The 24,381-nt window shown below is 40.8% G+C and overlaps 1 protein-coding gene and 1 long non-coding RNA gene across 10 annotated transcripts in view; one reads left to right on the forward strand and one right to left on the reverse strand.

The window, feature by feature from the left end:
* dgkh (diacylglycerol kinase, eta) overlaps positions 1–24,381 on the forward strand; it is an 83,166-nt gene that overhangs the window by 22,396 nt on the left and 36,389 nt on the right. For 7 of the 9 annotated variants that reach the window (XM_030427312.1, XM_030427316.1, XM_030427314.1 and 4 more), the window contains 6 exons: positions 5,707–5,787; positions 14,830–14,934; positions 17,148–17,280; positions 20,918–21,024; positions 21,932–22,057; positions 23,080–23,182. In XM_030427312.1, coding sequence (XP_030283172.1) covers positions 5,707–5,787; positions 14,830–14,934; positions 17,148–17,280; positions 20,918–21,024; positions 21,932–22,057; positions 23,080–23,182 — 655 coding nt within the window. Of the gene's footprint in view, positions 1–5,706; positions 5,788–8,200; positions 8,455–8,619; positions 8,745–14,829; positions 14,935–17,147; positions 17,281–20,917; positions 21,025–21,931; positions 22,058–23,079; positions 23,183–24,381 lie in introns of those variants that run through there. The other 2 variants (XM_030427318.1, XM_030427317.1) reach the window with 2 other exon arrangements.
* LOC115587477 (uncharacterized) lies at positions 743–8,593 on the reverse strand. Its single transcript, XR_003985058.1, has 2 exons — positions 8,484–8,593; positions 743–1,006 (listed from the first exon to the last, which is right to left on the reverse strand). It is a non-coding gene; the product is annotated as an uncharacterized LOC115587477 (long non-coding RNA).

A 24,381-nucleotide genomic window follows, 5' to 3' on the forward strand; every position in this document is an offset into this window, starting at 1 on the left:
CAAAACACATGTGGACAGACTATAAGGCCAAACCTGAATCAATTTAAACTTGCGTATCTTAAGGCTTTTATTGTTTTACACTTTGTGTGTTGCTTGTTCTTGCAATTTAAAGGACAAGTTCACCCAAAAATGAAAATTCAGTTATTATCCACCCACCCCCATGCTGAAGGAAAGTCGGGTGAAGTTTCGTAGTCCACAAAACATTTCTGGAGCTTCACAGCAAAACGGTGATGCAGCAAATATCCTAAACAACTGAAGTAGATGGGGACTTGTTGTAAAATATAAAAAAAAACCGAATGAAAATCATCATCATAAAATTGCTCCATACAGCTTTGAAAAGACGTTATTTACACCCTTTTTACAACTGTCTTCTGTCAAAAAAAGTCTTCACGCTAACTGCTAAACTAAAAGCATCGGTGCATGAATTGTATGAGCATTGTCTTTTCAAATCCGTTTGGGATCTCAGGGCTGCAGGAGACTTGCTAGATGAGCTGTAAGGAGCCATTTTAGATATTTATTTAATTTATTATTGGGACTTATTTAAAAATGTAAAAAGTCACAAACTACTTCAGTTGTTTGGGGGAATTCTGCTACACTATTTTGTAGTCAAGCTCCACCTCCTATGGACTACGAAAACACGACTTTCGTCATGGGGGTGTGTAGATAATGACTGAATTTCCAGTTTTGGGTAAACTGTTCCTTTAAAGTCTCTTGATGGCCATGCTGGGAAATTATTATTATTTTTTTTAATCAGAGATTGTTATGATAAGGACAAGTAATTTATAACTGGAAACTTATGAGTGAGTTTGTCATGGCCAGACAGTGACTCGATATTTAAGTGTCCATATCCTACATGTCCATCCTCCCTGGTGTCTCCCAGGTGGCCTGGCTGGCTGTGCTGCCCTGTGCTTGGGAAGCCTGACCTCCTCATTGATCCATCAGGGAGGCTACATCTCAGCACTGCAGTCTGTCATGGAAGCTGCACTCCTCTCCTCTTCTCTTCCTCCTGTTCTTAGAACACACAAAGCAGCCACTTAAAGATATCAGCTGTAGAAAGCATAGATTCTGCATCTACAATCGTAGAATGGCAGTACAAATAGTTTGATGACATGTTATAACAACGTAGCCTGTTGTAAAATGAAGGATGAGGAGGAGAGAAGAACTGGAGGAAGTAGGAGAGGAGGCTCATTAAGGTTGCTGAGATGCAGCCACTGAGCTAAGCTGTGGATCTATGGGTAACAGAGGCTCTGGATGCTTGCCTTTGTCCACCATTCACTGTCAGCTTTCATTACAGCTTCCCTCAAGACAGTTGAGCGTGTGTGCCCACACATGCAAGTTTGTGTGTGTGTTGGGGTGGTGAGTGAGAGGGAGAGAGAGAGAGAGAGAGAGAGGGAGGAGTGTGACAAAGGAACTGTAGAATGTAATCACACACGTACATATGCACACGTGATGCAACGGTATAGCAGCCAAGAGCGCTGTAACAGGAGGGCAGTGTTTGTGTTTGCATGCAATTCATACCCTGGCCCTCTTGGCTGACACTCCATACACACATTCACACGCACTTGTAGGGATATGTGGAAGTGCCGAACCACATGCTCCTTCTACACACAAACACACACACACACGCGCAGTTAGCATCGGCTGGTGTCCCTATCCAGCCAGGCCTTGGGAGAGTGTCGTTAACAGGGCATTCCCTCTGACAGCTGCAGCAGCTCACTCCTCCCACACACACATACACTACACACACCACACACACACACACACACACACACACACACACACACACACACAGTCAGAGGGCATTCCTTTGACGACATAGGTTTTTGGCCTGTGGCCCTTTAAGAGCTCAGCTGCGTGCCTTATGCATCACAGCTCTGTTAGGATATTATGTTCCTCTGTGTAGACTCTGGCTCTTCCCTCTGTCTGTCTGCTGGCTATATTGCATTGAGTTGGCTGCAGCTCCTCCACCATGTAGAAATTCAATAAAAACACATCAACTTTCACTGTCCTGTCATTCACACTGTTCTCATTTTAGGTACAGATTCAAATCAAGGGAAACTCAAGAGGGAAAAGCCTCGCTGCAGTGTAGGCTGAGATTGGTCAAACTGAGGGCCAGACAAATAGGACTCATTGTTCCTGAGCAGAATGTTTCTGACCCATCAGTTATTCCTCTACGTTATATTAACCCCCTCAGACCCAATCACTGCAAGGGAAATCAAATATGAATTGAGTTTTTCTCATAAAAATGTACCTTTTGAAAATATTGCTTTTGCACAGTAACTAAATAAACTGAATTAACTTGGAAATGTCAAGATTTTACTTGGGATTTGTCAGTGTGAGGCATGCCAGAAGAAAAGCATGGCAGACAAAGCGGGAAGCTTGCCTTTTAAATATTAGTTTCTGTTCATCCAGACCTCAGAATCTTAAAGTGGGTGTAATATAAAATCATTTTATAATTGCCCTATGTTAGATCCCGAGCTTTACCCCTGTCCAGGAGGTACTCGACCAGCCCTCCGTTTAAAGGGTTAGATCCCTAAACCTATAAAAGATTGCTAAAAAGTGGGAATTTTAATAGGGATTGCTTAAGCTGGTGGTGAGGAGACTCGCCTAGCTTCTAACTGCCTGAATCCGAACGTCTACCCTGCTTCCTCTGGTACGGCACCTGACATGAATAGCCCTTGAGTCAGATACAGCCACCAGCCACGCCCGTTATGGCAGCTCTCCTCTAAATGATCTGGGCACTTGGTATGTTGCTGGGTTGGATTTTAAGGGCTTTTGGTAAACCTAAGGAACTGTTTCAATTTGGTAGGCTAGAGTAACCTTTAAGAACCTTTAAGATATTATGCACACTTAACACCTGACTTTTACTTCCATCAAAGAGACATAAAATCAATGTCCACAACTTTAACTTTAACTATATTATGTTTTATTGCATAGACTTTAGCAAGGGCAAAGCATAGAGCGCAATACTTATTTCAATTACTATCAATCATTGTCAAAAATCGTTATTGATAGATCACAATACTGTAAATAACCAATTAAACTAAAAGAGCTGAGGCCTGGTTAGAAATACTTAAATGTAGGTGAGATGGAGAGGGTCAGGTCTATCCATAGCTTGCCTCTCCCCTCCTGCTGAAAGTCCAAGTCCTTGAGGCAAATCACCAAGGTCTCGTAACTTCCTCAATGTCCAAACTTCACGCCAGCAGAGTGAACAAAAGTACTCCAATATCCAAATTGTAACCCACAGCATGTTGGCAAAAATGGTTAATCGTTGTGCTCTTAATTCCTTGGTCTGTTTCTGCTGAATTTCTTGAAGTCCTTTCTGCGATGTTTAGGCTGCTCACATTCTCCGTCTCAGGTGTTTCTTCAAGGCTTGAGCGATTGGAAGAACGAACTTTAGTCCGTGCTCCTCAGGTTATATACACTCTTGCTTCGGACACTGGCTTGGTTTTGTGTCCTTATTAGGACATGTTTTCAGCATCTCTCCATTCACTGGCTGATAACCCCTTGATTAAGATTTCATAACGCTTCTCTCTTGCTCTGGACGGTGGCATGGATTTATGTGCTTATTAGGGACATTTTCCCACCATCTCTCCGTTCAATGACTAATAGTCCCTTGATGACGGCTGACGATTTCATAATGATCCAACATGCCTAGGTCACGGTCTGTGCCCGTGCCCAAAGCGTGATCAGATTTCGTTACATCCTTTTGGCCTCACGTTGACCTGACCAGTTCTTTAACACTTTCTCATGACCTCAGCTCAACACTGTTTCTTTACTGATTTTCATTAGATCTCTAAACTTCAATACATCATGGTTACACCTCACACCTCCTTTAACTTTGCAAAGTTAATACTAAGTCAAAAATGATCATCAGAGACAGAATGACAGACAGAGCCTTGAGTGTAACACTTCCTCTTTTTCACAGACACCCCGTGTCGCCATTTCCTCTTCACTTCCTATTTCAACACACCTTTAATGTAATGGTTTAACACTTTCCAATGAATTTATGGCAAACACAGTGCAGCAAGCAAAGTTTTGATATATTTAAGAATAATTTCAGGACTAAGTATAACGTCCCTTTCTTGTATTTGTGGCTGACAGGAGTGTATGACTCTCAACTTTTCTGACACTGTCTCCATGTGTGTGTACATACTGGTATTTATATTAGACAGGAGTAAATGGATCTCAACTATCTTGGCCCCCTAATAGAATAATAGAGTAAGAACAATACAGACAAAAATATGTGGACTGTAAAAAGCAAAGTAAATGGTACGTCCATCCAATCATTTCACTCCTAAAATAATTTTTTTGTCGTGGTAATAATATTTCATGTTTAGAGTATGTTGCTGAAGAAATTTCAGAAATGTATTGTTTGATTTAGCAGATGAGGAAGAGAATTCTGTAGGTCGATACATAATATATCACATGTTTAAATGCATATAATGCATACTTTCTCACTGACACAGTGGAGAGGTTCCGTTGCCTGGTCACAGACATCTGAATTACTGACCACATTTCAGATTTGAGAACTGTGAATTTTCAGCGTTTCAAATAATGAAGTTGAAGCAAATGTTTGTTGAGTCTGAGCATCAGGCTGGTTCCTTCGATGATTCGATGATTTGAAGGTACCGCTGAGTTTCAGTAGAGGAAGATGGCATCAAACAGAAAAGATAGAGGGACATGAAGATCAGTGAGAAGGTTTATGTTTTGTCTCTTGCGGCTGTGGATCAGTGGTAGAGCCAGCGTCTTGTTATCGGAAGATCGCTGGTGTGGTTTCCCTGGTCTGCATGTCGAAGTGTCCTTGGGCAGGATACTGAAACCCAAAGTGCTCCTGCTGGTTGGCATGTTGCATTGTAGCCACACCATCAGGAAATGTCTGTATGATTTACTGTACGTCACTTTGGACAAAAGTGTCTGATAATTGCCCTAAATGTAAATGTCTCAACTGAGATGCTCTGCAGGTTTCAAAAGAGTCTGTTTATCTGAAATCAGATTCCTAGTCAGCCCTAAATCACCTGTAAAATACATTAAAAATGAATATGGAGAAAATGTCTAAAAGGACAGTTTGTTTAAAAACAATCAAATAATTTACCCGTCAGGAATGTATTTAACACCAGATGGTTAAAATAACCATTAAAACATAATTTGACGTACTCTTGGTCATGCCTTTAGTTGATAGTTTGATTTAGTTTCACTTCATCAGACCAGCCAGAAATGACATGATTTTTTTTTTGCATATGAGTTGAAAATATTTAGGTATGAAGATGTTCATAAACACGTCTTTCAGGATGACAATGCTTCTTATTTAGGCAAAGTATTATTTTCCACATCATAAAAATACCCTACCAAATCATCTACCAAGTTTAGATTTGTTTAAGCATAATGAAATGCCCTCCATGACAAAAAATACATGCAACATTGTGGATTATCCGGATCTTCATTTTTGTCATTTTAAATGCTGCTCTTTCATGTCTGTTATGACTCTTGCAGTAGTTTCCATTTTGTATTGATACGTTTTACCTGTTCATTTTAGGCCTGCTTTGCTTTACTTTTAGTATAAGCTACAGGAAGCTAAGTTAAACCCAATGTTGAAATTATTGTTCAAAGCCTCATTCTCTTGTTCCCCTCTGTGCCCTCTATCTCTCTGTGCTCCTCCTGGGACTTCCTTCTTTTCTCTCTCCCCACACCTCCTTCTGTCTGCAGTCCCTTATCTTTGACGAGGTGGACCTATCAGATGCCAGCGTTGCAGAGTCCAGCACAAAGAATGTCAACAATAGTTTCACAGTGAGTACATCTTGCAATATTACCACGTAGACACACTCATGCACAAACACACACAGACACACACACACACAGACACACACACACACACACACACACACACACACACACACACACACACATTGGGTTTCAGTAAGGAGATCACAGTCTGTGGCACGTGTTGGGCAATGGGACTGAGTGTGTCACAGTGTGAAGAAACGCATGAATGTCTGGTATGCAGTCTACTGAAGATTCACATATCGCTGCAGTCTAAGGCTGTGATAATTAAAAAATATATACGGATTCACTGTCCTTATGAAGACGAGACTTTCTTTATTGGATGTTTTGGTTGAGTTTTTGAGCCAATGGAAATAGTTTCTTGATTTCCTGAAAAGATTTGTTGGCCAGAGGGATGTTTAAAAATGAGACAGTGGACTGTGGAAATCATGGATTAGTGTTCTGGTTTCATCTTAAAGGAATACTTCAATATTTCAGGAAATATGACTTTTTTCTTTCCAGGGAAGGGGGCGTTAGATCAAAAGATCAATACCAGTCTCATGTCTGTCTGTTCAGTATATAGCCTGAAGATATGTATAACTGCAGAAAATTTGGATATAATCTCAGTGACGTCACCCATAGATTTCTGACCAACCATTATGAAGCCCAGTGTGCCTGACTCCACCTTACTCCCAGTCAATCCACAAATGGGCAAAGACGTGGGAGAGCCTAGTGGCTGACAAGACAGCTAGCTGCAACTCAAAGTGGCCACACCCTTTATTATCCACAACTTAAATATTTATATATAGTAAGTATTGAGTAAGTTATATGAAAAAATCATCCCTGTACAGTTGTGACAAGCTGTACAGATAACATATTGTAATTTGTTTGTTTTCATTCATTCTTTCATACAATGTGACAAACACATTTTTGGCCAGGACCAGTTTTGGGGCAGTTGCAGGCCAAAAAAAAACTCGAGCACATAACCCTTTTGGTTGGCTGAGGGTTACCCTTTGGCTGAGCCAGGCAAGCTGTTTACCCCTGTTTCTAGTCTATATGCTAAGCTAAGCTAATCAGTTGATAAATTTAGCTTCATAGTTAAAGAAAAACATGGCACTGATATTGATCTTCTCGATTAATTCTTGGTAGAAAAGGCAATGTGTATTTATTGAAGTGTATTTTCCAAAATGTTGAACTATTCCTCCAATGAAATTTCTCCTTGAGAGTAAAGAGCGTTGACAAAGAGATGGCGAAGGATTTGTTGTCAACGCAAGAAGCAAAAGCACCTATTTAGCGTTTTCTGGGTAGAATGTATTTGTAGAGTACAGATTTGTATTTGGCTTCTGAATGGACAGGATTTATTTCTTTTCTGAGTATAAAATGGGATGTGAAATATAATGTTTACTCATCAGTTACTCCTGCGTAGCTTTCCCTCCTCTCTGTTGTTCAAATCTACAAGAGGGCTGCACTGCTGTGTACCTGGAAATGTCATCTTGGAAATTCCGACATCCAACTTTTACTGGATTCCATCACTAAAGTCCCTGGGGTGATTTTACGTAACTTGACAAAGTCCAATTAAATTTCATAGTTCTCCAAATGATTTTCATTAATTATATATTTACAGCAGGTACGTGTTTTTTTTTTTTATAAACACTGGTATGCTAGAATGCATTCAGCCACAGTGGACAACATTCAGCTGGAGATCTATCAGGATTTACCCTTTAAGGATAATGACTCACCCAGTCGGCCATAATTGTATTATGTTGATATTTTAATATTTCCCAGCATTACTCGTCATTTTACACAGTCATACGCTGCACGTCATGGCACATCTACTGGGAGAAAACAAGTGATGCTGCTGTCAATGGATGCTTGTTGGAGAGAAGAACAAGCGATTGAGCCGGATGAGCCTGTGTGGGAGGTGAAGGGAGATAAAGATGAGTATTATGCGCAGGGAAGATAAAAACAGACAGTGAAAGAGCTAGTAGTGCCTTGTCCTTTCTATAAATGTCTCTCCTCTCCCCTGGTGTTGCTATAATAAGAAACAAGAAGGAGGAGGAGGTAGGCAGGAGAGCAGTGCCCAGAGGAGAGCACAAGGCTATTTTTAGCAACGCCTTGAAACGCTTCACTGAGTGCCTGGGATAGCTTAATGTCTGCCATATTCAGAATTAAGATGACGTGTGCCTGCTGCATTTGTGTGCAGCATGTGTGTACAGTTGTGACTGTGTGTGTATGTTGTGATTAAGTTTTGAAGATGAGCTTAACATGTCTGCATGAGCATGAGCATCCCATTAACATGGTTTGAAGGAGGAAGGGATAATAAATAATAATGATAATATATAAAGGACCTAAAGGGAGACGCAGTTTAGAAAAGGGAAGTAAGCACAATATACAGTTGAGAAATGTGATTATAGAGCACAGAGATGTAAGGGGCTCGGGGGGTGAAGATGGTGAAGGAAAAGACACGGCAAGGTAGTGCAGTGGAGGAAATCCTGGAGTGATGTCACAACGAAGCAAACTGCACTCGCTCACAGTCTTCCGGGGAAAAGAGAAGGAGAAGTGTAGAGTGAGGTCGACGTGTGAGTTAGCATTGAGAAGCGGGAGAGGAAAGATGGACGCGGAGGAAAAGAGGGAGAGCGGAGAGGAAACGAAGACAAGACAGACGTGGCTGAGCGGTGAAACATAAAACTAAAGGTAATGTGTCGTGCTGAAAGAGAACTCACCTGCATGCAGCACATTCTCACGCATGCAAATCTGTCATGCCTCACCGCAGACAGAGTCACGCACACCGACAGGGGGAGACCAGGCTTCAGCAGACAGGTTGTGTGATTACGACTGAGAGAGAGTGTGCAGTGTAATTAACAGGCTCCGTCTGTGTGTGTGTGTGTGTGTGTGTGTGTGTCTGGTCTCCTATTGTCATCTGTCTGTCTGTGTGTCGGCTGTCCCTCTGGTGATAAGTGATGCTGCTGGTGTCCTCTGTGCAGGTTGGTGCTATTTCATTGGATGGTTTGAACAGATGATTGGCTCATGCTCCAGTGCTAACATGTTTAGCGGCTTTATGTTCATTCATGTAGGAGCTCTGCAGATGTCTGCTCAGCGTGCGTAATGTGTATGCCTGTGTTTTCACAGAGGACCAAGGACCAACCAGCAACACAGGCACTAGAACTAAATAACGCTAGTTAGAGAAGGAAATCATTTCACCTTCAATCCTTTTCTCCAGTGTGTTGCATATTTTAGACTTATCTTTTCTCCCAAATGGGTGTATTTAAAGATAAACATTCTAACATAGGAATAAAAGATGTTTTTAAGACAATATTATAGTGAACAAACTAGAAATTAGACAATTGTGCCCCATGTGGATAGGCTGGTATCTGTGTGCACGCATTTTTCATGACAGGGTATGTATTGACTCAGAGCTGTGCAAATGTATGAGCACATGAATATTTGTGAATGTATTGTGTTGTTGATGCTGTTGTTTCATTGGTGTGACTACACAATGAGGCAGCGTTGCTGTAGTGCAGAGAGGGAGCACCTTGAAGTCCACGTGAGGGAGCGCTCAGCCCAACCCACCCCCTAAACTCATTACAGACTCTGCAGGGACACACCGCCTCTCTCACTGACTCACTCACTGTTATTGGATTGGCTCACTTATTACCGTCCACTTTAAATCCATGAAATGAATCTCAAGGAAATTCAGATTGGCATTGAATTGTGCACTTGCATCCGCGGTACATCAGTGCTCTGATTTGTTTTGTAGTTAATATCAACTGTTTACACAAAGCTGCAGACAATAACTGAGCCAGCATGTGCATGTGTGTTGGAGGAAGTGAGCAGCTGTGACAGTTCTGTTCCATCTCCTCTGCTATTGTGCTGCAGGTCCCATTGGATACAGGATCTGTGTGTGTGTGTATGTGTGTGTGTGTGTGTGTGTAAACAGTGACAGGTTCATCCTTGGTGGTTGCCTCAATAACAACTAATGAGGCTTGTGATTACAGGTTCTCATCAGTGAAAGTTCTAAATGCTGATCAAAGAGCCACATCTTGTCGTTTGTCATTACACCAAAACACACACACACACACATATTTGATTTATTAAGCTCTGAATGTCAGTCATCAAGAGAGGTTTTCCTCACTTGAGGGGTGCCTTGAGCCATTTTTGGAAACAGCCGTTTCTGTTTCCCCTGGCAACCAATCTTATCACTACCCCGTTCCAGACACAAGATACACACATACATAGACACACACACACACACACACATGGACACAGTACACCAGCAGAGAGACAGGATGATCTATGTTCAAAGGGATCAATTTGCCCATGTGCATGCACATAACCAACAATGCACACGTGGACACGCACGCACACACACACACACACACACACACACACACACACACACACACACACACATACTAATCCTTGCAGCTCCAGGTGAAAACCTGTATTGTGATTAACAGCTGGTAAAACATACAACTCTCTGAGCAATGAAAAGCAAAAGAAGAGAGAAAAAGGGGGTAGAGCAGATTTACTCTTGTCTTACATGTGGAAGGATTGTAAACGGCTGATTGGTTGAGAGTTACATGTAAACACTCAAGCATCTGAGGTAAATCTCTCTCTGGTATATCAATTTGGGAGTTGAAAAGAGGAGGAATGCTTATGTTATTAGATTAAAATATAAATGGATGACAAGGAAAGGACAGTAAGAACACACAAGCATATTTAACAGAGAGATGACATTATTTTATTGAGTCCTTTTTTCTTGGATATGTTGTTACCTGGACGTAACCAGATTTTTATCCATGGTCTACAATAGTAAGAACTTGATTGAGTAAAACAAATTTTTTATAACAAACTACAATGGCACCCCGTAGAGCGCATACCTCTGCCGAGGCCCAACAGTCCCCTTTAATTCAATTTAGCTAAATCCAATATCAAACTTGAAAGCACTGTATCACTCAAATTCACTGAATTTGAAACCACCCATAACTGCTTAATCATAATTTAAAGGCAACCACTAGAACAACAAAACAATGCAGATGCAGTCGTCATCTCCATAGTGTGTGGAAGAATACAATGTTGATAAGAATAGCAACAATGTTGAAGTCAAGCTGAAATGAAAAATGCCTTCACAACTGTCACATTGTGTTGCTGTTTAACAGTATATGGCAAAAAAACAGATAGGCACTCAGTCGAGCCCAATAGTCCCTTTTGATTCAAACAAGCCTAACGCAATATCAAATAAAACAGATCCATATCCGCTAGATTTGGATTTATATTTGTATCCGTGTTGAATTGTAATGAGTCACCAGTCACTTAAAAAAGCCTGATTATTTCAGCACGATCTGTGGATTATTCCCTGGGAAATTAGCAAAAAAGTAAAAAAACATTTTATCTTGGAAAGTGATTAAACAACTCCTGGATCTGTTTCTTTATCCAAGTCCACACCAAAAGTTGATGAAGTCTGTTCTTGGCTGAAACACATTCTTCACCCAAGTCGTGGGGAAATCTGTTCTGTAGGTTTTGTGTAATCCTGCTGAAAAACAGATAAAATACTGTAGATCTAAGATTATGCTGCATGAATTTATGTTTTGTGTTGGGGGATATTGCGTCCAGGTTTTACCACGTTTTCTCGACTTGCAGTCGTCGAACCACTTTCTTCTTCTTGGCCTTTTTGCACCTCCGACGCTGGTGGCCCTTTATGTCACAGGTTTCTACTGAATATGACTGAAATCTTGCTGCTTCATGTTTCATGAATGCATGAATGGACACACTGTAAATGATAGAAAGGGCTGAGAGGACAAAAGCCAACCCAACGAGAAACCTATATTATATACAGTATGTTAAAAATGTAGATTTGTCATCTGTTTTACGAGGACTCTGCAAACCTGATGGTTGACCTTCAGGATGAAAAGTATCTTGAATACCCCAACATGATTGACACTTATGCGCATTACACACAATGCACATATGTAAACCCACAGTAACCTTATGAAAGCCTCAGGTGCTGCCTCAATTGTTTTAAGAAAAGTCCCATTTTCAGATTTAACAGTGTACACATTAAAGGGAGATAACTTATTATTCACTGAAAAAGTTCACAAAACTATCAAAAATCAAAAAAGAAAAGAAAAAAAGCTTTTTTTAATACCTCCATGATGTCTTTTTTAATTCGATCACTGATCTAATTGATGAGCTGATAACATTACACTTTTTAGGGGGCCAAGCCCAAGGGGCTTTCCTAGGACCAGCAGTGCTAGGAACCCTATTGTAATTGTAAAGATTTTTATGTTTTCTCCCGCTAAAAGTGGTGCTGCAGGCTAAACTGTGCAAGGGCGGGCGGTGCAATTTGGAGGGTTGGTGCAGACACCTGCACGTACCTCAGACACAAAAAACTACATATATCCGCCTGCAGGGGGCGCTATAACCTAGGCCAACGCGTTTTTGTCTATAACTCCCACACCGTATGTCGCACATTCAAAAACCTTTTATCCCCAGATTCCCTGAATGGAGCTGAATCACTTTGTAATGGCCACACCCACTTCCGCCTGAAAGTTCTTTTGCAAAATCGCAAAAACTGGAAAACCTACTTTTTCGATACTCCTCCTTGGGATTTTGTCCAATCTGCGTGAAACTTGGCACGTACACTCTTCATCTGGACCTGATCTGAATTTATGAAAAGAATTATGCTCGGTCAAAAAATGCGCAAATTATTAACGAAAACATTTCTGTAGCTAGCTATAAAAATGTAAACTGTTTGATATCTCGGTCAAACTAAATGCTATTAGCACCAAATTTGAGATCCTTGGTTGCCATGAGACTGGGAAGGGTTGAGCCGAATTTGGCGATTTTGGCCACTAGGGGGCGCTAAAAATATGGGAAGTTTATATCTCTTGAACGGCTACACAGATTTTTACAAAATTTGGTCGGTATGATGTAGGCCCAATCCTGAGGCCATATCTTGAAGGTGGTCATGACTGGTCAATGTGGGCGTGGCTTATTACAAGATAAACAACAAACATTAATTTCAGCCAAACTATTATGCTGAGAGTTTTGAAATTTATATGGTACATATAGAATAGGACACAGGTCGTCCATACCAAAAATTGCACATGTACTCCACTAGGTGGCGCTAAAATGGATGCAATCGCGTTTTTGCCTGTAACTTCCATATTTTCACAAACCTTATATCCATTTGTTTCCGGAATAGAGCTGGGTTTTCTGACATAGGACACGCCCACTTCTGCTGCGCATTTCGTTTGCTAAATCGCCACATATGCAAAACCTACTTTTTCAAACTCCTCCTTGGGATTTTGTCCGATCTGTGTGAAACTTGGCACGTACACTCTTCAGCTGGACTTCATCTAAAGTTATCAAAAGAATTTTTCTCCCTCAAAAAATGCGCAAATTATTAACAAACAAATTTCTGTAGCTAGCTATAAAAATGTAAACTGTTTGATATCTTGGTCACACTAAATGCTATCAACACCAAATTTGACATCCTTGGTTTCCATGAGACTGGGAAGGGATGAGCCGAATTTGGCGAATTTTGGCTCTGCGGTGCGAGTCAAGCGGGGGGGCTTGGCCCCCATTCATAACTGCTTGCAGTTCTAGTTAACTATTATTTCCTCATTTAAAGACCAAATCACAATGTCTGGGTGGAAACCCTCTTCTTCTGACACTAGTTAACACACCACTTAATTCATTTAAAACATGTAATTCACCTAATATTCATGTTTGATGCTTTTGTATCTCCTTCATAACAACACTTTCACTAACATTTACCCATTGGGCCCCAGACTGAATGAAATGGCAGCTTCAGTTTATACCAAACTAGAAGTTAGTCCAAGATGTCATTATAGGGTATATCAAAAGTGCTAGCAAAGCAACACAGTACATAAAATAAGCACAGTAGAAATGTTGGATAGTTCATACCTGTATATTTTTAAACGTTACAGTTATGGCTGAAAATGACAACAGACATGAACAAGTTTGCCAAATTCACACATAAGTTCAGAACTCTGTTGCTTTTCACACTTCCAGGATGTTTAACAGGCCATCATCAGATCTGAATTAGCAGGGCTGCAGCTGACCACGTCTGTGGTTTAGAAAAGCCCCACAAAATCTATACGTTGCAGTGACACTAAACTTGACTCCATTGACAAAAGCGCATATTTGGTGTTTTTCAAAAATATCCTGCACATTGTTAAAATCAGTTACATTTTTCAATTTTAGCGCAGTAATGACATATTGTCTGATGAGAAAATCCACTTGAATTATAGAACAACGAGAAGCTTTGTCAATCCTCTTCAAATACAAAGGACACTGAAAAGAGGACGTCTTTGTTTGGTAACCTGTTTAAGACTATAATTAATCATAAATGGCATTCCTCGGGAAGGGAAAATAAATATCAGCATCCCTGCTTGTACATGAATATTTATTAGTGTGATATTGCCCACAGTGCGTGGGAGTGTGTGTGTGTGCCTCACTTCTCTCACTGAGGTGAATAGTGTTAACATAAGGACACAGTGAGAGAGATAGAGATGGGGGGAAAGAAGAGATGAGGGAGCATCAATAAGTGATGGGGTGTTGAAAGGGTGCTGTATGTCTGTAGGGTTATCTACTGGGAGACTATGCTTTAAACACACATACACACACACACACACACACACACACACACACAGAGGACAAGAGACGGGGAGGCAGTGGGGGAGAGAAGCTCTTAGCCTTTACTGAGGCGCTTCGCCTGTCAGCATATATCTGCCTCAAAGCAACATGAAGAGCTAAGAGCGAAAGAAAGAGAGGGCTGAGAGGAAAAAATGCTGGAGCGAAGGAAAAGACTTACTAGAAGGTGTTAGAGGATGAGTGAGCTAGAGTTAATGAGAGATGGAGAGAGAGAGTGAGAAAGAAAGAAAGAGGGAGGGGGCTTCTCATCCTTCTCCTCCCTTAAAGACAGAGCGGACCACTCTCTCTTTCCTCAGTGGCACCGCAGGCTGAGGAGGAAAGCACCAAAAACATTTCTCTTTCTTTTAAGCTACAGTATCAGTCTCACTCACTCACTCACTCTCCCCCCAGGTGATCACTCCGTTCCGCAGGCTCATCCTCTGTGCTGAGAACAGGAAAGAGATGGAGGACTGGATCAGTTCGCTGAAGTCCGTCCAATCCAGAGAGCACTACGAGGTAAGAATCCCTTTCATCGTCAACATATAGACAGATGCATATGAGTTTGAAGAGATCGAGGAGAGTGTGTTAAGAGATAGTGCTGTGGGAACAGTAGATCTGTGTTCAGGCTTGTCCTGTTGTTTTGTTAATATTCCTACCTGAGGATGTTCTCATAAGTAAATGTATCCTGTGAGTGTGTTTTGGTTATTTCAGAAAAAGTATACACAGAGTAGCGATGAGCCCAGATATGTGTGTGAAGTGAAATGGGAATAGGAGTTGCATGTTGAAATTAACAAGTTTGCAACACACAAGCACACGCATGGATGAACATGTGCACTCACAGGTGCCCAACTCCGCAGTTATAGATACAGTAGAGAAGACACACACACACACACAGTGTAATCTGTGTTAAAAATATATGTTTTGTACATGGATACTCAAACACACAAGAAAAGTCACATGCTGGCTGTCACAAAGCACTTGTCTGATTCTGCAGCAGCCCGAGTCTTTTACCCCTTATGACTCACTGGTAAACAGGGAGTGATTGTGTCTGCCGTCCAGTGTCTTATAACATCGCTCAGTTTAATGCTTCTCTTTGTTATCCAAAACGGTGTTCCTGGAAAAATGTAGAAAACTGTCGCCATTTTCTCCATCAAAACGTCGGTACCTGTTTAGAATATTCCGCTGTCAGCGAAAGATGCACAAAGAGTATAAATCTGGGCTCTGTGTTGACAGTGATGGGTTGCAGGGAGAAGGGGAACGCAGGAAGAAAGCAGTACTGCATTTTAATGGCTTTGATTTGGGAGGGAAATCTTATATAAGACCCCATCCCTCACCTCTTTACTGCACTGCAATGCAGCAGCTCCCCCAGAACTCACACACCATTGGGTACACACATGTGCGCACAAGAACGTGCACACACCCCTGCTAAGATGTCAACACAACAGCATTTTTAATTGCTGTGTTCTTGGATTTAATATTGTAAGAATCTGAGCATCCCAATTTCATTAGCACCTGGTAGAATCGTACTTATGAAACACAAACTGTATCCCGGGCTACGCCAACTGCTGTGGCTGCAACACCCACACGTGTACAGTACTCACGCTAGCTTGTGCTCCACAGTGGGCTCCCTCCATACACTAATGTGTACAGAAGCATCTTATTTTCTTGACAAGTCACTTTTATAGAGCAGAACACACTAATGACTGTCAGCTAGTAGAGTCCTGATGTCCGTCCTGCTGACTCAGTTTCCCAGGTATCCTCATGAGACTCCTTTAGAGCGGGAACACCTGCCCTCAGGGGGAAAGACAAGTTTTACAATGGCAAGCTAATACCCAAAGAATCAATAAACCTAATATCAAAAGGTGTTGGTAGTGTCTAATGCTGGAAACAGGTGGACAAATGTTTTGCATTATCTTTTCTGTATACTTTTATTTTTCATGTTAAAGGGGCAATTTGTGTGATACGGCCAGAATTTTAGCTTAAAAGACTAAAAAAATGACCTTAAATTATCAACAGGCTGTGAAGAAACAACAGCGTTGACGTAATGTCATAAACGTTTATGTACTGTGTTGCAGAGATACGTATCTACTGAAGTTAGCATGCTAACCAGCAAGCCCTGGCCAGTCCTGTCCTACCTTTACAGAATGCATCAGCTCTATGGGTCATTTTTGCCTGTTGCTGATCTCACTATGCTCTTCTGCGCCTTCGAACCTCTCCTGTCCTCGGCTGCTCTGCCTTCTCATCCATGGTGTCATGGTCATGGTCAGAGCCGATGTAGATCACCTTAGTACTGTATTCAGTACTGTCTTGAAACTTGCATCTGTAGATCTCAGATCAGTTTGTGTTATGTCAACTGAGAGTTAGCTGAGGTTGGTTGACTGCTCGCGTCATCTGAGATAGGGTTAGGGTTAGTCCAATAAGCCCTGGTTAACTGAGCTGCTTGCTAATGGGAGTTAGTCGCTGTAGCCAAAGAAAACTATAGCCAAGAGTAACAAGTCTAGTATAGTTAGCGGCAATAAGCAGTTACACTTCTCTTTGGAGTTACCTTAGAATTCTGGCCATTTCTTACAAATTACAACTTGAAGAAACTGAGCTCCTTGCAAATAGAATAAAAACAGTCAGTTAAAGTGATATGTATACATTCATTTGTCAAATGTTGTATTTTATTCTTGCTTTTCTCTGACTATTATCCCAGTGCTGCCAACCTGTTTTAACCTCTCCTTTGTCAGACAGCACAGTTTAATGTGGAACATTTCTCAGGGATGCACAACTGGTACGCCTGCTCCCATGCACGGCCCACCTTTTGCAATGTCTGCAAAGACAGCTTGTCCGGGGTCACATCACACGGACTCTCCTGTGAAGGTAGGTAGCACTCACTAACACTACACATTCTGTCAACAACACACGAATGCCAAGTTGCTAATTTGTTTTTGGACAAGTATACAGATCGTGTTTTCTTACATAACACCCTTTCCATCCATGGCCTTTTGGAGCAGCTCTCGCTCATTTCCATACCTCATTACTGGCTCTAGATGGACAGCAGACATACTGTAGCATTGCAGCAAGTCGTTTGGTACAGCAAGCCTGGGAGTTGGCAGCTCTATATGTTCTTTGGGAACGTATATGACTGTGTTGCGTAAGGACTTGTGAGTCATTGAAGTGAGAAAATTCTTGCCTGTCTGTCCAAGTGGAGCAGATTGTTAATACCGGAGTCAAATGCTTTGGGTCGTGGAGTGGGACGACCATCAAACTGGTAGCTTGAAGTAGTGGGGGTGATAAACCTAGTGGTGAACTTCCATAGCACTGCACAGACTAAGGAATATATGTCAGTGTTTATCCATATGCTTTTATGTCATGCTGTGCATTGACTCAAGCTATTTGAATATTATTTTAGCATTTCACCTCTCTCCATGTACCCACGACAGAAAAAAAAAACTATTAATGGATCCTGTGAATGACGCTACATCTTCTCGCCTTATCTGTGAAAGAACAGTGGAGTGAGGTGTTAAGGGGAAGGGGGTTGGCATGGGAGGCTTCCACTGTTTTCTGCTTTCGTTTAGCTGGTATAGGATGTCAGTGACACGCAGCAGACCTTAATGAGCACCATCTGCATATCCTCTTGCTCTAATTTTGCGAATGTTCCCCTGTGAGTGTGTTCAACCGTCCGTGTGCAAATGTACATGTGTGCTGGTTTAGTGTGTACGTGTGAAGCCGGTAAGAGCCTCTCCACTCAGTGCTTATTATTCTCTACAATGGGACCCTCTCATATCCAGAGCAGAAGGCAAAATAAAAGACACAGAGAGATAACAGACCAAGTCATTACAGCAGCATCTAAATAGGTTTAGATAACAAGAAATCTCATGAACTAGTTGCTACACACATAAACAAACCTTTAGCAAACAATAGGCATATGCAATTGTGTTTTATCCAGGGCTATAATCATAATATATGTTGGAGGTGACAAACTTTTTACATGTTTATTTTTTTCACATTTATTTGAATATACAGCACTCAGATTAGGCTGTAGGTCCCCACTGAGTGCAGATTTCTTGCAATCGAAGAGGAGCCTACGTCTGACTCAGAGTTCTAGCTAATAAGAGACAGTGATAAGGGGATGATGGGCCATGACAGTGGGAAAAAGTATGTGAGAAAGAGGGAGAGAAAAAAACAGACGGAAGAGAGTGCCTCTATTAAAAGTCGAGAGTAGCCAGCCAAACAGTTTCACAGCAATCAGCGCAGCTTAAATTTCCCTTCGATTTCCTGTGCAGGATGGACGCTGGGGATTGATTTGTGCTACCTTGCCACAAACATACACAAAACTCTTCTGCCTTTCTGTCTCTATTTCACCCTCACACAAACACACATAGGCCTTCACACAGTGTTTTCCTCCAGTTTGGTTTGTGAATGCTCAGGGTACCCTGGCCATTAACAGGCAGTGGTATCATGTCCTCTGAATTATCTTAATGTTCTGCTAATGCTCTCTAACAGCTTTTAGCGGTAAACTAGATTGAAATATCAATTGTTGCTCCCGGATATGACTTTGACTTAGTTTGTATATCTGTGTAGACTATCTACTGACAAAAATGTGTGTGTGTGTGTGTGTGTGCTTGTGAGCAAGGGTGTGGTGACTGCAAGTGTCTCATCCTTAATGGAAATAAATGGGTTGAGCTATCTCCATCTGCTGATCATTGCAGGAAACATTCATGCTATATTTACATGACATTTTCTTATTCAGAGCAACCTCAATTAAAGTCAGATGTGTGATTTGTGTAAGTGCATCTCCTGCTTTTACAATGGCTAGCTTCTCATACATACTGTGTGAGCATTAGCTTGAAAAAGACAGGACAGGAGTTAAAGTTTTTAAAAACGGATATCTGCCTACCAATACATTGGTCGGGCTGCAGTAAAACCTAATCTAAATTACCATTATGTAGCTCTTTATGATTTTTTGTAACAAAATCATAAAACAAGTCATTGTTTTGCGACAGTATTATAGTTCAGTAAGTCACTGCAACTAGCCAAGAAATAGTCGGCCTACAATGTATTGTTTCTACAGTTTTTGTCCGGATTAAACCAAAAGAATACATGCCTGTCAGTGAACTTCAGAGGCTGTGTTAGGTCAAGTGTGAATAAGACAATATTAATGTTTTCTTAAGTGTTCCATTAAAAAACTGTGACTGGGGTAGTAACTCCATAAGGCTGGCGTATGAATGGTTAACTAGGCAGCAATTCTGTCATAAGTTGCTCTTTATTATCTGGAAACAGAAACTCAGGATTTTTTCCAAAATTTATATATATTTTTAAGAAAATCTTGTCACATTTTTTGGATTCCATTCAACATTTTACAAATGTGTGAATACCTCTTCTAATCTGCTCGAACTTTATTGTAAACTGCAATGAGGTCAAAACTGCCACTGCATGTACAGGGTGAATGGCAAGGGTAGGACAAGCTAAAAAGAAACAAGGGCTGAAAAATGCTTGTAATACCTCTGGCCTCTTGTCAGTCAGTGATTATAAAGGATGCTAAGTGGTGCTGATGAATGAGTGGAAGGAAAAACATAGAGTATTGACCATGTGGTCTGCTTGGACCTTGTTTGCTTGCTCTGCTAATGTGTTTAGGCACTGGGATGAGCTCCTGAGGATTAAAGGTGGACTGATCATATGTAACAGGCATTTCCTTTCACCTGGTCACCTTTGCACAGAGCAGAGTGACGGACCGCTACAACAGAAACAAACACTTATACGTATATTATGAGCCCCAGAGACTTTACGTCACTGGTTTTAAAACTGTAATCCAAACCATACAATGAAGAGCTGGATCAGCCTGTTCATGGTTTAGGTCTTTCTTAGACTTCCTGGTGCTGGTTACAGATAAATGGATTGAGTGGAGCTAATTCCTCACGCTTTGATTCTGTCTGTCAGATATCTAAGTGCAGAACAGGCTTAGGGAGTTTAGCACCCACTGACATCTCATTAAGGCCTGATCCATTAGAACACTGTACTTTGTGTGTCTGTTTGTGAGTCATTTATCAGTTTCCTGTGTTTCACAAAGAAGAATCTGCAGAAATCTATGACATTTTTCATGTTAGCTATCATTAGTCTGGAAACTATATAAATAGACTTGTTACATTATTACTATGTTTCAAGTTTTATTCTTTTTCCTGTAGTTTTGGACATTAAATTCAATTCAGTTTTAATATTTACAATATTAATGAGGTAATAATACAAACTCAGAAATCTCATTTGTTCTATTAGTGAATAAACAAGCTGTTCTCAGAGGAAAGTAAGGTCCCTGAACACTGTTTGAAGCTAGAAAAGTGGCAGGGTCCGCCACATATAAAAAAAGTAAAACAGTATGAAATTGTGTTGTCTTTTAAGGTCAGTTCTTTTTTCAGTCTTTATTCAGTCAGTGGAGATCTGTCTCTTCTGAGTAATGTTAACTGCTGTTTAAGGTGGAAATAATCATCAGACTGATGTTTGTGTTTATTGCTTTTTTCAGTGTGCAAATTCAAAGCCCATAAACGCTGTGCTGTCAGAGCCACTAACAACTGTAAATGGACAACCCTGGCTTCTATAGGGAAGGATATTATTGAGGATGAGGATGGGGTAAGTTTGTGTCTCAACTTGTATTTATTCATTAAGTCTTAACTGAAAGGCATTCATGTCTTGTAATGCATTAGGTTTTTGCATGCTGTAATTTAGAGATCGACATATTCTGTAATAATGATACTTTGATAAGTTGGCCTTAAAATCTTAATTATGAATTATTTTTACAGTTACAGTTTGCGCAATAAGTCAGTCAATTAAGGAAATTTGGGATCCTACTTCCGTTTTGTATTTTTACAATACAATGCATCAAGTGTTATTAATGTGAATTACTACCCATGCATTGCTATTTTCTGTATTTCCTTTCATTTGTATTTTAAGATTGTTAAACACAAAGTTGTATTTGAAACTTTTACCTTTTTTTTTATGTCTCTCCGTGTTGGCCTGTTTATGCATGTTGCTGCTTTTCTCCATTTAAAGCACTTTGTCAACATTGTTTTTAGAATAGTGCTATACAGATACATTATTATTATTATTATTATTATTATTATTATCATTATTATTATTACTATTGGTCATCCAAGGGGAAAATGTCACACCAAAAGTCAGTAATTCCAGTTGAGAAGTCTAATATGATGGATGGAGAAAACAGAGCTTGTCTGAATCTCAGCTTTTGCACTCGCTGTATCGTATCCCGACCTCATCCAACACTCTGAGCCATCAGACATTATCAGAGCCCCGTTCCACTGATAACAATAATATACTCTACCTTTAGGAATTTGTCATCTATGCTATCCGTGATGACTAAAATGAATACAAACTTTTCATGAAGAACATTCTGAGAAGATCCTGATACACTGAAAATATTTGGGACCAGTGGCAATTGATTCAAGTGAGAAGAAATTATAAACGCAGACAACGTGAAGTATTTCCCGCTTCTTAAATTATGCTTGTTTTCAAACTACAGATTGCCATGCCTCACCAGTGGTTGGAAGGCAACCTGCCGGTCAGTGCCAAGTGTGCTGTGTGTGATAAGACGTGTGGCAGCGTGCTGAGACTGCAGGACTGGCGCTGCCTCTGGTGCAAAGCTATGGTAAGACATCTGTCACATATGGAGAAATTATAAATGGTTGTAACTGCTTGCACCTGTTGAATTACATTGGCATTTTTAATAGGTTTCACACTGTAGATAAAGGTGATCAGCCAGCTCTCTTTGAGAGAAAGGAATAGGTGAGTGGCCCGGACAAGCAGCAGATTTAAAGCAATAGGCCCTAAAATGCCTGATTTTTTTCACCAAGATCCATCCATCATACCCTGAGAAAGCAACAAAAATGTAAAAAAAAAAACAGTAAGAACCAGTAAGAAATATTCCCGCATCCGTCCCTCTATGCAGAGCCACCCTTCTGGGTCTACTCTGGGCCAAGACCCATCCTGTCATCCAGTGTTGTGGTAATCCATTCTGTAGTTAAAGTGTAATTCTGCTGACAAAGCATCAAATGGACATGGGCTGAAAATGTGGCTGCAGGAGCTCTTTAATGTAGGCGGGTTCCTGACCATGCAAGGCTCTAAATTTGATTTCAAAGATCTTGAATTGGATTCTGAATTTGATGCCCAGTCAGTGTAAAGACTCAAGGATTGGTATAACATGAGACCTTTTGGCAGACTTGGTCATAATCTTGGCAACAGAAGTTTAGCAGCAGCATTTTAGACCACTTTTAATTGGTTTATGGAAGTCTAGCTAAGACAGGTGAAGTAATCGAGATGAGAGGAAATAAATACAATTATCTCCAACTGAGCTCTTGCCAGAATTGGACTGAGTTTAGCAGTATTTCTCATCTTGTAGAAACAGGAGCAAACCAGGTAGTCTACATGCTGGTCAACCCTCAAGGCCTGACCCATAGAACATAAAATGCTAAACAGACACTCCATCACCTTCAGGTCACGACAATGAAGCAGCCATCTGTAAGGCTGACAACATGTTAAATCGTTTATCAGTGTCTTTCTTTGAAACCAACACAACCAAAGGGAAATGTATGTCATTGTAGCTGTACAGCTGTATGAGAGAAAAGATCAAATCATCCATGAACGTTACAATGTTTTGTGTTGTTTTTCAAGGTGCACACAGCCTGTATGGACCTGTACCCCCGCAAGTGTCCTCTAGGTCAGTGCAAAGTCTCCATCATCCCCCCTACGGCGCTCAACAGCATTGACTCAGATGGTAGGCACCACACACAGACACACACACACACACACCCACATCCACCCACCCACACCCACACCCACACACACACACACACACACACACACACACACACACACACACACACACTGCAATCACGCTGACTCCCTCAAATGGTCAAAAGTTGATGCCAAACGGCACCTATGAGCAATTGTTACATGTTGTGATGAATAAATGAGGTTTTGTTTTGGTGGGCTTATGTCTGCTCTCTAAACTTTGACCTTCTGCTCTGTCACATCGAGGGATGATGGCAGGAGGGAGGAGCTAGAGCATGTTGATACACACAATAATGAACATGCCCACACACACACACAAACACACACATCATTTCTCCTTCTTTATGAGCACCGTGCTGGTCATAAAAGTGTTCCAGTAAATTGTGGTTGAAAATAGCCGTATGTGACAGGTTGACACACCCCTTTCAGAGGGCTTAAAATAGAGACAAGATGTATGTGTGAGAAGAATTATAATTGGAATCTTTCCCAACTTGTGGACACACATGGTTACATCTCATAAAAGCACAAGCACACAGACCTCACAGAAGAAGAAGAGCTCTGCAAATGGCTTCAAAGCAAGCTGAGGCTCACTTCAGCTCTCCGCTTCACATAGTGTCTGGGTTTTTTGTTCATATCTGATGACGACTGCCTGTGTGTGTGTGTGTGTGTGTGTGTGTGTGTGCCTGCCTGCGTGTGTGCACGTTTGCATGTGTGCGTGCTTGCCAGAGCCCACATTAAACCCATTGTAGATGGAGATCAGCACCTGTGAGACAGACACAGATAAGCATGTGTGATTGGATTACTGATGCAGAATCCAATGGCTGGGTCTCGTGCACACACACACACATACAGAAAGACACATATTGGGCACACACAGCCCACTGAGTCTGTCAAAAACCCGAAACTAGCATCAGCTAATTGGTAGAAGGATAAAAGAGAGGCAGAGAAAGGGAGCATATATATATATATATATATATATATATATATATATATATATATATATATATTTATATATATATATATGTATGTATGTATGTGTATATATACACATATATATATATATATATACATACATATATATGTATATATATATATATATATGTGTATATATACACATATATATATATATATATATATGTGTGTATATATATATATCTCTGCATCTCATCATGTTCCAGGAGT

Source organism: Sparus aurata, chromosome 9 (assembly GCF_900880675.1).
Source record: "Sparus aurata chromosome 9, fSpaAur1.1, whole genome shotgun sequence".
In the NCBI taxonomy this organism is placed as follows: domain Eukaryota; kingdom Metazoa; phylum Chordata; class Actinopteri; order Spariformes; family Sparidae; genus Sparus; species Sparus aurata.